At 51.1% G+C, this 13,917-nt stretch overlaps 4 protein-coding genes across 4 annotated transcripts; 2 read left to right on the top strand and 2 right to left on the bottom strand.

The window, feature by feature from the left end:
* Nucleotides 1-510: 510 nt before the first annotated feature.
* On the top strand, nucleotides 511-1,467 carry cbpA (putative calcineurin binding protein; the record flags this gene model as incomplete). Its single annotated transcript, XM_020201071.1, has 1 exon — nucleotides 511-1,467. The coding sequence occupies one exon, from the start codon at nucleotides 511-513 to the stop codon at nucleotides 1,465-1,467; it is 957 nt and encodes a 318-aa protein (XP_020057128.1).
* A 960-nt stretch (nucleotides 1,468-2,427) lies between these two features.
* On the bottom strand, nucleotides 2,428-3,721 carry ASPACDRAFT_42277 (DNA-directed RNA polymerase II core subunit RPB3; the record flags this gene model as incomplete). The annotated part of the gene is made up of 3 exons (XM_020201070.1): nucleotides 2,428-2,818; nucleotides 2,957-3,525; nucleotides 3,668-3,721. 3 exons carry the CDS (start codon nucleotides 3,719-3,721, stop codon nucleotides 2,428-2,430), a joined length of 1,014 nt encoding a protein of 337 aa, XP_020057127.1.
* A 972-nt stretch (nucleotides 3,722-4,693) lies between these two features.
* Nucleotides 4,694-5,313, bottom strand: ASPACDRAFT_59619 (NUDIX hydrolase; the record flags this gene model as incomplete). The annotated part of the gene is made up of 2 exons (XM_020203465.1): nucleotides 4,694-5,121; nucleotides 5,262-5,313. 2 exons carry the CDS (start codon nucleotides 5,311-5,313, stop codon nucleotides 4,694-4,696), a joined length of 480 nt encoding a protein of 159 aa, XP_020057126.1.
* Nucleotides 5,314-9,924: 4,611 nt separating this feature from the next.
* Nucleotides 9,925-12,164, top strand: ASPACDRAFT_42275 (arginyltransferase; the record flags this gene model as incomplete). The annotated part of the gene is made up of 10 exons (XM_020201069.1): nucleotides 9,925-9,982; nucleotides 10,448-10,523; nucleotides 10,587-10,649; nucleotides 10,708-10,830; nucleotides 10,891-11,052; nucleotides 11,105-11,341; nucleotides 11,394-11,491; nucleotides 11,540-11,605; nucleotides 11,662-11,936; nucleotides 12,039-12,164. The coding sequence occupies 10 exons, from the start codon at nucleotides 9,925-9,927 to the stop codon at nucleotides 12,162-12,164; spliced, it is 1,284 nt and encodes a 427-aa protein (XP_020057125.1).
* Between the last annotated feature and the right edge of the window lie 1,753 nt (nucleotides 12,165-13,917).

Here is a 13,917-nt window from a genome sequence, read left to right as displayed (position 1 = left end):
AGGGCCGTCCGAGAAGAGACAAGTACAGTGACTTAGGTTACTGTAGTTGTGCACATTTCGTGTAGACTAGAGTTTAGAATAGGAGAGTCGCAATCCAAGCAGGCAGTGCAAGTTGCGGGCATCTCCACTCTCCGTTCTTTGCGTGTTGCTGCGCCTCGCCCGGCAAAGCGACGGAGGCGGACGAGGAACTACCCCAACAATTGAAACAATTACTCGCTATAAAAGAAGCGTTCAGCACGCATGCAGGCTCTTCATCCTGACTGGCACAACCACTGGAAAATTCTCTGAAGCTGTCTCCAATCAGAGTTGAACGAGGGAACAAGGTTGCTTAAGAATTACCGTACTCTTTTCTTTGCTCGTTTCCATTACCATTAAGCGCTTGCTGCTCTTTTTCTCCGAGTGGCAACCAACCCGTCTCCGAGGTCTCTATATCAACCACCTCTCCTCCACTCCTTCAACCACCATCACAACCACCATCACAACCACAGAAACCACAAATTCACATTCAAAATGAACTACACCACCCCACCCCAATCCCTAACCTCCTCCCCATCACCATCAACCACAACAACAACAAAACCAACCACCCGACCAACGCTCTCCCTGGACCTCAGCAACCTCCCCGCCCTAAGCCAACCAACAACCCCAACCAACACCCTGATCATCACCGACCTGAACGACCTCCACCTCTTCGACCCCCCATCCCTAACCGCCCTCCGCAACACCCTGAACAACCTCGCCCCGCTCAACTCCTTCTCCCCGCTCCCCTCCCTCCGCCGCCTCCTCTGCTCCTTCCACACCGACAGCGACGCCCTCTACATCCGCAAACTGCTGTCATCAGCCTCACCCACCGAGAACCCCCTGAAAGCCCACATAGCCACCCACTCCGTCCGGACGCTCCTCAACCCGAAGGTCTATTTCGGCGAACCCACGCCGCTCCAAACGGGCCACGACGCCCGCCCCAAACTCCTCGCCGCCCCGCAGGTCGACAAGCTCTTCTTCATCAGCCCGCCGCCCTCCCCGCCCCACGGCTGGGTCATGCGCCACGAGGATCCCCCCAATAAGGAAGTCCACGCCAGCGATCTCGCCCAGGCGCTGGCCAAACTCAACACGGAGATGACCTTCGGGGAAACCACCACCTCCACAGCAGCGCCGGAAACCCCGGTGTCCGCTATTTCGGACAAGCTGCCGCGCACCGGGAGCTGGCCCGCGACCATCACCGCGACCACCACCCGCCGCAGCCGCAGTAGTACCCTGATCTACCACCCCGAAGACCACGGGGGCAGTCCCGGCTTGCCCGCTGTCATGGTCGAGGATACGAGTGAGATCGAATTAATGGTGGATGATTTGGATGGGGATGAGGATGTCGAGATGATGAGCTATAGTCCCGTCGAGGATGAGACGGTGGGCATGTCCGTCAAGCGCATGCCGCCGAAGACGGCGCGGCCGCCGGTCGAGTTGATGTGAATTTTCTTCTTTTGGCGCTTGCATCCGTCGCTGCGATTATTTCTTTTGGGATCCATTTTTTTTGGTTGTGATGAGAGAGAGGGAGAGAGGTACAGGTTGCTTGGATATATTCGCTCATCATGAACGGTGTTGGGGATGGGAATTTGGCGTTGACACAAACTTGGTAACTGCTTTTCACGGGATTGGGCATGATGGCGTAACACATACGCATTGTACATAACATACTACTTGCATTGGGGTTGCGAACACTTTTTGGTATTATCTGGGGCTTGTTTATTTATTTTCATAGTTCGTCTAATATCTCCCCCAGAATGGTGTTAATATCATCTTATCTATCTCGAGTATTTGCTTTCTGTCTATAGCCATCTATTATGCTCTTACACATTTTTAGCCGCACAATTTGAACACTCAAGAAAGCTACGCCTGATAGCGGACCCAGTGGTTGGTTGGATATCTGTTCATTTGAATCTGTATGTGATGTGGTGTTCTTAATAAATATGTGTTTAATAGAGTCAGAGAGACAAGACACGAAAAGAAAGCAAAGCAACAAAACACCCCCGTTGCACGCCCTGACCATGGAAGAAACTTCTTTTGATAGCATGAAATGGGAAAGAGATAATAAGCAATAAAATGAAAATAGAAATTCCCCGAGGTGAGCAGAAATACCTGTGATGAACTCCGTCCGCATGCTGGAATAGTATCAGAAAAGGTTGGTGAGGATATGATGTTGGTAGTTGGTGTTCTTTGAGCTGGGTTGAGACCAGATGTAGTTGAGTCCAGCTTGTTGGTCTAGGAGGAAAGGTAGTGATGACGATGAATTGGCTGGAGTGAAGGAGAGTCAAAGTCAGTCCCTGTGACCGAAGACAACCCTGCTGGGTAGACGTCGCTGCTCCCGGGCAAGTGACCCAAACTGACAGCAGAGCAATACCGCCCTTTCATCTCACATCATCCCCATTCCACCTAGAACCCATAGCCACCGCCATAGGGCGTGACGCCGTACGGCGTGGCAGCACTGGCTCCCCACGCACTGGCACCGCCACTGGCATAGGCTGTGAACCCGCCATCGATGCCCTCCGGCGGCTCGTAGGCATCCGGGCTGCGCATCATATCGTCGTCCTCACCACCCATCATGCCGGTACGGTCCGCACCACCGTCACCCGAGCCAGACAGCGACGAGATGACCGAGGCCAACTTGCGCTGCAGCACAATGATACTCTGCTGAATGATCATGTCCGGGTCAATCATACCGATACTCTCGACATCGATGTAAAAATTGCTCGGCTGAGCGTCGTAATCGAAGGGCTGATCCGGAGGGTTGGCGTGTTCCCATGCCGAGTTCTGAGAAATAGGCCTGTCCGACAACGGCAAAAGTAGAATGGTTAGCCAAGATCTTCTTCCTTCTTACCATCTCTTTTTCATCAGAGATTCTTTTATTCATCGTCCTTCTTCGAGACGATTACCCCAGCAGGAAGGGACAGGGAAAACATACCACTCCTTCGCCGCATCCTCCTCATACCAGTAATCCACATGCCGCAGGTTATTATGCGGATCGTACTCGAAGCCCACCGCGGCCGTCGGCGCCCACTTGGCATGCTCCTTGGCGATCCCCTTCTTCGCGATGCACGTCATCTTCAGCTCCTGGCCGCGCCGCAGTTTACAGATCAGGGGGCCCTTGCCCTCGGGGTCCGTGATCACCGGGTTGCCCACCCACTCGTTGGCCCGCTCGCCGCTGACGGCCAGGTCCCGCGCGTAGACGCGCATGATCTCGTCGCTCGTGCAGCGCGCGTGCAGGGTCAGCGTCACGCTGCAGCGGGAGCAGCGGTCATCGCACTCGCAGTCGCGCGTGTACTCGACGTCCTGGTCGCAGTTCTTGGAGTTGAGCGGGATCAGACCCAGGCGATGGGCCAGGAACTCGTCCGGAAGGACGGACGTGTTCTTCTCGACTTCCACCAGGTCAATCGCCATCGTGGGAATCTCGGCGAGCATGGTGCGGCGGATCGAGTTGGCGAAGGCTAGGTCGACGGAGCTGAGTTTGAAGTCCACGCGATAGGGCTCGGCCTGTGGTGTGATGGTCAGTTATCGGTGGGGGGGGGGGGGTGGTGAAGAGGGTTGGTAGGTGAGCTTCTTTGGGGGGATGGTGTGTTGCTTTGTGATGTGCGGTGATAGTGATATTGATGAATGGCGACTGGAAGTTGCTCACCTCGCGGACGGTCACTTGGGGCCCGGTGGGCTCGATGTCCATTTCGTATTCCATGGTGATGATTGTATGTCTGTTGGCGATGAGGCCCAGAGTGATGGCCACACGCGCCGGAAGAGTTATGGTTCAGTGGGGAGGAAGTTGATCTGGAGATGGTGCCGCGATGAGGCAATCAATTCGAGAGAGACTTGGGAGAACTGAAAGGCGGAAGCTGAGATGCGCTTGACCCGATCGGGTAATCCTCCCCTGCAGAGGCCCCCGAGATGTGTGGATGATGGGATGGCACGTGAAGGCACCCTGGTTATCTAGCTATAAGATACTTTACTCAATTACACTAATTTATGTTTAGTCTCCGTTTATGAGCTGTTTCAGTGGTCATCTGAATCAATTCTGAGGTGGTAGTGACCCTCCATGCAACACCACGTTGCATCATTAGTTATTTCCAAAGACTTCTATAGATACACACTCAAGACGAAAAGTCAAACAGCTATTATTGTATGTGAGCCCCTGCTGGGCGGACTTTATAGATGTGAAGTGCCCTGAGCGCACAGGTCTCAATCACGAGCAAGATGATATTGGTATCCAAAAGAGAAAGCCAACTCCAAGCAATGGATCCCATCCCAGACCATGTCTCGATGACAGTAACATTTTGCCCCATCCGTCAGCAACACGGCCGAACTCCTCTAACAATCTATACTCGCGCTTGCTCGTGAAATCTATAAGGGTGTGAAAACAATAGCAAGGACGGATCGGATGGACAAGATAGGCCATATTCGCGCATCTCAGAAAATGATGTTCGCAAGTCATGCGCAGAAGCCACCAGCTGTCATCCGATTGAGTCCAGAGAGAGAGAAAAAAAAGGAAATAAAAGAGGAGATTATAAAAACCCAAAAGCATTACAGCCAACCGGGGGTAGGAAGTTCCAAGCCAATCAATGCAAGTAAAAAAGAAAACAGCTTTTCCTTGGCTAGATCATTTCAGGTCGTCATGGAAGCTTTAAGCTTCTTTGCGGAAAACAAAAAGCCATCGCTACCGCCGCATGGAGCTGCGATTGAGCGCTTCCAGAAGCTCGGGTCTGCTGGCCAGAGCATCGGCAGCCTGCTTGTAGGTAACCCATTGTCGTTTTCGCTTGTGCATCTCGGGCCACTGCTCCTCTTCGCGGTCCACGGTCACCTCGAAGAACTGGTAGGACGCCTTGGGTGCTGTGCTTGACAATAAAGACGAGGAGCGCATGTCGGGTATTTGCCCCAAGTCCTTATGCACCGTACATATTACTCCGGCCTCTTCCCAGGCCTCTCTGCAGGCGGCTTGTTGAGGGCTGTTCTCGTCTGTCTCCCAGCCGCCCTTGGGAAGGACCCAGCCGCCGCGCCCTGCGGACTGGATCATCAAGACCAAAGTCTTGTCCGCGGACAACGGCACGACACCGGCCACGAGCCGTTCGCCTTTCGGACCGTACCCTGGAAACACAGACAACATTAGCCAAGTTGCGCGAAAGCACAGGTGACAAAAGCGCGGAGAAATGTATGCATATGCAGAAGAAAGAGTATCAAGAAATAATTTCAAAAGGGCCGACGTGCCTCCAGGGTTGACTACTCACGTTGGTTTTTGCGTCCGACGCGGGACTCCATTGAACGAGGTTGTTCCGTCATGATGGACCAACTGTAACTATAGGATGGAAAGAAAGATGAGGGACTTCTAGACCACTCCACACAAGAAGTCTATATAGTGGAGAGAGGGGGTGGGCGACTGTAGTAGGTCGTTCTTGGGCTTCACGCGACACTCGTGTCAAAGAAGGAAGAGGTTCGATGCGACGGGGGAGAGAGACAACGACCAATGACACTGACTTGGGACGACCTGTCAGTGCTGGAAGTGACGCAGGATACTTCGAACAGCGGAAGTAACAAAAAAGAGGTCCAGCCTGGTGTACGAGAGCTGGCGAACAACCTTTCGGTCGAGTTTCTTTTCCTTAACGCGAAGAAGCGGAAAAAGCGAAGCGGATCGAAGGGACAGGCGGGATTTTTTTCTTGCGAAGGCAAAGAAGAAAAAAAAAGAGCTTACAAGAGTGAATCAGAAAAATCAGGTATCCCCGTTCACTCCCGCAACGGACGGGAACGTCGAAGAGGATGAGTGAAGACAAAAGCACATCATAATCGGAGGGACAGCGAAGAAATAAGGAAAGGCGGATTTAGGAGGGAAAGTGGACGGAACGGAGGGAACGGAGGCAGAGGGGGGGGAGGGGGGGGGGCGTGGACGGAGGGGAGGGGAGGCAACAGAGAGAGAGAGAGACAGACCAAAGACAGACAGACAGTACTGTCAGTTGGCCAGCTTTGGGGGGGGAAGAATTGTGGGCGGCGCACCCCGGGGCAGGCACTGGAGAGACATTCATTACCTTAATTGTTATTGTGGAAAGACCGGTAAAACCGGTGATTGTCTTCGCCCCGGAGCGGACTCTGTTTGGCTTGCTGGGTGGGCGGTACCGATTGAATACAGACGGCCGAAGCACAAAGGTGCGGTGAATACAGTATATTCAGTATTACTGAAACGTTACGGATGGTTCTGGTCCGGTTGTCGGTCTGGAAGGCCCAGGTACGGTTCGTTAAATTGGATTGCGACAAACCTAACTAACTTACAGCCTACTACGAGTAACTAGTAGTTAACTCGTAGGTTCGTAGGTACAGTAACTAATTCTATGTTGCCTCCACAATATCCGAGCCCTCGTTCGGGGTTTTGTTTGACTGTGGCCAGGTCCCAGGTCCATATGTCATGTACGCCCCTTTCCTCTCCATGTCTCATGTATATGAACTAGACTTGACATTGGCTTTGATTTCTGGCTTTTTCTTTCTTTTTCCTTTTTGGCTCTGGAGAGGGTTAGTCGATACTTGCCGTTATGCATGAAAGCTTGTGGAGTATAGTTCGAAGTCAAGAATGGGGGGCATTGTTGGTTCTCCTTTCCAGCCCACTGCACAAGACCTACCTTATTATGAGGGTGGGTGATTATGGTTGGGGATCGGTCTTTGCAACCCTGACCGCAATTAGACCTAGTTCGTCCTTTTGTATCATGAACCTACTACTATTCGAATTCCTACCGCTGCGCTAAAGTAAGACTTGGCTTCCACAGTTGCCAAACCAGTGATCTTCCTGAGTTAGACAATCTACTTCGAATTATTATGGATGATTATTCCTAGTCCCGAGCTGAACGACTCCGAGACTCTTTCTCAGGGTTCCACAGCAACCTGGTAACCCAAGGGACGCGAAGACGAACCATGAAATTCCAGACGCGAACACACGCGCGCCGTCGCACACTGATTCATTATTAATAGATTGTATACCCGCTTCTTTCTCTTCTCGATCAGAGTGTGTTGTGGTCGGATGAAGAGGGAGGATTTACTAGAGTAGAAACCTTCCTCACTCTTTTTGCACTGTAACTGTTGTATCAGATTTTGCCCGTTAAGGGCACCACTCAGGGAAGGTCCGAAATCGACCTCGAAATTGCAAACCAGAGTCTATTAATTCTATTGATTGGCATTTGGCCGAAATTAAGTTGACTACTTCTGAATAAGAAGAGAGAAACTGCAGGGCGACCAATTTCCATAGTTTAAATTTAGATGATCTCATGCCCGCACATCAGTCAGTAGTTTTCCCGGTGGCTCATTGTGCGTCATGTTCCGTTGAATGGGTTTAACAAAAGTGAGTCCCGTCATTTCGGCACCTGTCTCGCCTATCGTCCAGTCGTTCCCTCGTGGGTTCCCCCCAAAATAGTATAAGGAGGAATTGATAGGATGGATGGAGATACGACAGATCACCGATCACAGTGAGGGCAGACTTTCAGAGGGCTCCAAACTCCCAGGGAAAAATCGGATTTCGGTCCACCTTACTTACTTTGCTTCCCACATCGGGCCCTTCCGTTGAACGGACCAGAGACTGTTTCGCTTCAAGTACGGAGTACATGTCTACTAACTTACTGATTTGTCGTCATAAACTCCCATCGGCGGAAAAAAGAAAGGAACGTGTTCCCTTTCGAATTTCCTTCAAGTGATATCCTTCGATCAACGTGCACGGACGACCTGAGCTGTCTCCCCAGTAAATAACGCTCTTACCCTGCAGCAGCAACAGCATTTCAACGGTTTTTGGAATTGATCCAATGATCGTCGCTCAAATTGGATATGGTACCTGCTACGTGTTTGCAAATTGCAACTTAGCTTAGCTTATCTTCAAAGCTGTTGTGTGTCCTTCAAGAGCTGCATGGGGGAGCCGGGGGGGCCTCAATGAAGCGGTGATTGTTTGTCTACGTTTTCTTTTCTTCTCTTTCTTCTTGACTATTGCTTTCACGCTCCTGCATACAAGCTTTAGATTGGATACCATGAGACGCAGCAGCATACACACCCTGCATGGTACATTAGGTTCCATCGATCCTGGCTGGTTTATTGGAAGGTGTCACTGGCAGTTCCAGCAAATTAAAGGCGAACAAAAGGATAGAGAAAAAGAGTTGCTTGAGGGGAGGATGCGGGGCAACTCGAGAGCACTGACTCGGCCGGTTACGACTTCCATCTGCATTGGTTGCATGGAGGGGATTTTTCAAGCTGTACTCCGTACTTTCATATAGAATTTTTTTCTTTTTCTTTCATTGTTTTGGGCTATCACTATGGTTGATAATGGTCATCTAGAACTCACATCAAAAAAGAAAGAGAGGTTGGTGCTGGTGCTGGTGCTGTGTTGAGGAGGAAGGAGTTGCGATCATGCCCTAAAGAAGTGGACAAGTGATGTACCGTACCTGTTCGCTGCACCACAACCATGAATGTTCAAACCATGGAGTCGATCCAAGCGCTCTGTTGCTCGGACAATGTGGAATGCGGTGAAATGGCCACTACTTGAGGCAGCCCTGCACATCGATCCTAGGGAGAAGTGGCTTCGGACATCATAGACGGTGGCGATTGGACCTGGAGGGCGACAACGCAGCAGCGATCTGTGGGAAAGATGCGGATCCCTTGAGCAGTTGAGATCCTGTCGTTGATGCCGATGATGCTTGGACGTTGGGGGGAATGGAGAAGCAGGAAGATACCTGCACGTGATTCATGATCTGGGGATGCGCGAAAGAAGATTACTTACTGAGGTGTACCTTGATTTCCGAACGGCATCACATCACGATCAATTTGAGTGGCGGGCACCCATTATACGACAGTACATATGTACATTCCATTTGCTTCCAGCTTCCCTTCCGAAGCCGCTCTTGCTCTACCGTGAAGAAGGGGGAAGGGCACTTGGCCAACTTCTACTTCCATCGACAAATTACCGTATGGTAAGGGAGATGCTCATACGGCGACTAACAATACCCGTATCTGAATGCATCGCCAGCTGCCAGCTGCCAGGTTCGACCTCCTTCCCTCACCAGCTGGTGCAAGACCATTACTCAGGAGGTACAGTACTCCGCAGTACCAGCGGATCTCTGTGCAGAGTGAGTATTCGAATGGAAAAGCTAGAAATGGGCTGTGTTGACCCTGTAGCAAGCATCATCATCATCTCCCGGATTACTTGCACCTCCTTCGTCAGTGGCAACAACAAGCAGGGCACACCAACAGAACAAGGACAAAAGTACGGGGTAAGAGAGTAGATCGCGGCCTCACTGCAGTAGGCACACTTGCTTTCGGCTTGCTGGGATGATCAGTCGGTCCTTACAGGAGGTTCTGACATGGGTTCCGATCCCTCCATGCAGACCAGCTGGGTTGCTCTTTTCTAGAAGCATCGCGAAGTTGGGTTTGGTTGGCCGACGGGACAATAACACTGTAAGTAGCTGGGACCAAGCGGGCGGGAATAGGATGGTGGGCTGATGGGTATGAGATGAGTTGGGATGGGTTGTGTTGGTAGTAGCAGGTAACTAAGTTGAAGTACGTATAGTTAGTAAGTTGTATGGATGGGTGGATGGATGGATGGATGGGCCTGCCGAATTGGCCAGCTTCAACCATTCCGTCCCGCATCATCTTCTCCCCATTTCCATCCTTCAAGATCACAACAATCTCAGGCCCCTCAGGCCACCACATCGCAGCCACCAGAATACTTACTCCGGAGTACTCTAGTTTGTCATCGTTGTCATTGACAGGAGATATTCTAGTGATTCTATCCGGGTCTTACCCCTCTTCCGACTCATTCTGCAGTTGCCTGCCTCGTGATTTCGTTGCTCCGTCGCAGACTGCGAACTCCGCTTGGTGCTTGACATACACACCAACCACCACCATCACCAGCCACAACAACCAAAAAAAAAAGCCATGGTCTCGATTGTTGACGCCGAGCAGGCAAGAAAATTGTCGCTTTTCCGGCCTCTAGGTAAGCAACCAGTCATCATAGCGTCTTCAGCCCCGTGCGATCAGTATCCGCCCCAGTTGGTTCCCTTTTCTCTCCCCCAATCGGTGCCCCTCAATGCGCCGGCATAGCATTTGCTGCCCCTCATCTTGATCTATACGGCCTTCGCTTCCCCATAATACGACCTGAATAACACCGCTGCCAACCCACCTTTGCCGAACTTCGTCTCCTGTTTCCGTTGCCTCCAGTGAAAACATCACCAAATCACATTCTTTGTTATTTATCGTCTTCAATTGTCGCCATGTAGACCGCCCCACCGGTTGCTCTTGCCGCTGACTTCGACCTTCAGGCTACCAACGCAATTCTTGTGGCTACTGTAAATCTGATGATGGCTGTGAGTCTCCCCACGCTGCCCCACCAGAGATGCCCATCACAGGCATATCGACGACGGCTTCATGCCATGCCAGTACTAACGCGCACCTACTGCAGCTGCCTCCTACTACACTAGCTCGGTCTCTGTGCGACCGGCCCATTATGAGGCCCTTGTCAATCGGGGTTGGAGAAGGTATCGTGTGGTTCATTTGGTGCATGAGAAGTACGAACAACATGGGGACTAACCCAGGCCTAGATCGGGCACGCTGTACTACAAGCAGAACCTGCAGCGGTCATGCTGCCCTCACTATACGATGAGGTCGGTGGTCGGCTCTTTTCCCCTGTCTATGTTTCACGAGATTAAACCATCATCGCAGACTGGAGGCATTGGACTTCAAACCTCGGAAGGATCAACGCAAGGCCGTGAACCGCTGGAACAAGTTCGTTCTCGGCCCTGAATACATCCGTCGAGCCGCATATCTCTGCCCCAAGACACGAGAGTAAGTAGATCCAAGTTGGGATAGATCCATGAAGGGGGTCGCTGAATGTCCGCATTGCAGGGAAAAGAAGAGCCGCAAGTCCCGCTTCGACCTCCTGGGGGCCGTCCACGAAGCCGAATATAGCAATGTGAAACGGCCCATTGATCCTAAGACGAAGAAGTACCTTGAGCCCGCGCATCGATTCGAGGTTAACCTGGAGGGCGACTCCATCTCTCAGGCCAAGTCCGTCACTTTTACTGGTTTTAGATCCAAATTCTGACCTATCCACCCGCAGATTCGACCTCTTCCGCAAGTATCAGACTACAGTCCACAAGGAAGACGTCTCGAAGTGGCAGACCAAGGACTTCAAGCGCTTCCTATGCTCAGGCCTGACGCGCTCACCCGCCGATCCGAAGAAGTCGGACGAGAAGAAGCTCGGATCGTGGCATCAGTGCTACCGTCTCGATGGCAAGCTCATCGCCGTAGCTGTATTAGATCTGATGCCTAATGGTGTGAGCTCTGTATACATCTTGTACTGCTTCCTTTTTGCGTGGCCGATTCAACCCAAAGCTGACATCAGCTAGTTATGACCCAGACTATGAACAATGGGAGTTCGGCAAGTTGAGCGCGATGCGGGAGATTGCTTTCGCCGTGGAGGCTCAATACCCGTACTACTACATGGGTAAGTCCATCGATTCTGATCGCGTGCTATTGCCAACATTACGGTAAGGATACTATATCCATACCTGTCAGAAAATGCGCTACAAAGGAACCTTCAAGCCCCAGTATATCCTCGGTATGGGCCCCCTTTCGGCCCTCTTCCATCTTTTCCCTTAAAACTAATTATGATAGACCCGGAATCCTACGCCTGGGACACCCTCGACGGCGAACTCGCCCAGAAACTCGACACTCGACCCTACGTCTCCCTTTCCCGAGACCGCCAAGCAACCACCACCACTGCTGAGAAGACTCCTCCGGAGCCCGACACCGCTGATGCGGAGATCAACGACGAGGACATGTCACTCTTTGACTTGCACATGCCTGGCGTGTTGACTCTGGATGAAGTGAAGGCGCTAGACCTGGACCACTGGCTGCTTCTGGTGCATGGATCCTTTGTACATATGATTGTACGTTCCCCCCTTCTCTCCGCACTCGGTATATCTGGAGAATGCGCGCTATGTGCATTGTGCACCTGGCCGAAGCATTACTAACAAGGTGTATGATGATAGGACCTGGTCGGATGGGAGAGAATGGCGATGGACAACCCCCAGTCGGTGAAGGGGATTGTCGCGGAGCTGGCGGCGGTGCTGGGACCGGAGGTCTTCAAGCAGAGCGCCGTGGTATTATTTGATTAAATCTCTAGAGTGGGTCGTGGGGTCACGACTCAGTGGACTTATGGTGGTTTAGTTTTCAATGGTAGTCAAACTAATGCTATTAAAGAGCAGAGGATACAATACTAGAGGAAACCCGCCTTGTCAATGGAAATTTAAGAATACCGATTGCAAGCCTCAAGCAGGAGCTTCAACCAAAAAGAGAAAAATAAGATGAACATAACTGCAGGATATCAACGACCTACCAATCAGGTCACCTTGCCAGAGCTCGCGTTCTCCATCTCTACCAGCTCATGATTAGGTGAGATGTGATACCTGAGCGTGCCAGACTCTACCTTACCTACCTCCATGATCTCTCTCTCGCCCACCATCCATATTTCTCGGCAGATACAAAGGCACCTATGTAATTCATCACGGATAATACGCTGCACTGTAGAAAAGAGGCCCGTAGCTCTATTACGATCTCTGATCAAGAAGGGTTGTGCCGTACTTATGTTATGCTATGAACTTGGTAGGTTAGCGAGAATAGGCCATGGGCTCAGCGCTAGTGCTGTCGGAGTATTAGGTAGGTAGGTGGGTATGCATGTAAGTGACATCGTTTCCCAAGTAGCTCCACAAGAAGAAACGATTCCTATACTTATTTGGCATTGTATATGAGTTTATGCCTATGTCTATGTCTACGTCTATATCAATATCTGTCTGTATCTGCATCTGCATCTGAAAAGGACCCCGCCAGGGAGGTAAAAAGGTGGGCTAGATCGGGGGGAGAGGGCGGGTCAGAGAGGGTGGCGGATAGCTCAGCTCAGCTCAGCTCAGCTCGTCCGCCGATAGCTTAGAGCGAGTATGAACTGGACGCTAGCTGTCGAGGGGACATGCACAAGCACAAGCACAAGCGCGCCACGGCGGAGCTGATGGATGGATTGACCTATGCCCAGATCCATACTCACCCAGGGTTGCTAGCCAACCAGCATATACGTATCGAGAACAAAGAGGAGAAAATATAAGCACGCCAGCCAGCCAGCCAGCCAACCAGCAAGCAGTTATATCTCCAGTCAAGTCAAGTCAAGTCAATCAATCAATCCCCATTGGCACATCCCTATGTATTCACAGAGAAAGAAGTGGATGAAAAAGAGAGAGAGTCAATGCACAATGCAAGCCTGGATGATGGGAGATTTGTGTGAAAGGGAAAAAAAGCAGAGAAATCACAAACAAGAAAGAAAAAGGAACGAGGCACGCCCGGCCATCCATGATAACAACAACCACCCAACCCAAACCACTTCCCAGCCTCCCATTCGCCCTACATACACCAACCAGACAAAGAAAGTAAGAGTAGTCAAACCCGCGACGAGGGCCGGGGAGCGACTACCTATACCCAACCAAAACAGAAGCCCCATCCATTTCAATGTTATCTGCACCGAAAAAGAAAGAAAGAAATCCTGACCGGAGGACTGGTAGCACTTCGAAGAGGACAATCGAAACCCCATAACCTTAAAAGCAGAGCAATGATAGCACCATTTCCTGTTTGTCTATCTCTTGAGAAAAGATTTTCCCTCCCTCCTCATTGTCCCATCGCCTTGAATTCGCCGGATCAAATCGATCGTCGATCATCAAATATAATTGCAATCAAGATCAATCAAAGAAGCCCCTCGAAGACGAATTGAAACATGAAGAGAAGAAGAACCCGACAAATCGAGAGATGACAACTTGAAAAAAAGAACGCCAGTCAGTGAGACAAATCTATGGACGCCAACGGGTCAGTACACTCCATAGATATAAG

This window comes from Aspergillus aculeatus (genome assembly GCF_001890905.1).
Source record: "Aspergillus aculeatus ATCC 16872 unplaced genomic scaffold ASPACscaffold_6, whole genome shotgun sequence".
Classification (NCBI taxonomy): domain Eukaryota; kingdom Fungi; phylum Ascomycota; class Eurotiomycetes; order Eurotiales; family Aspergillaceae; genus Aspergillus; species Aspergillus aculeatus.
The sequence above is the reverse complement of the archived record's forward strand: the minus strand, read 5'-3'. Positions and strand labels throughout refer to the sequence as shown.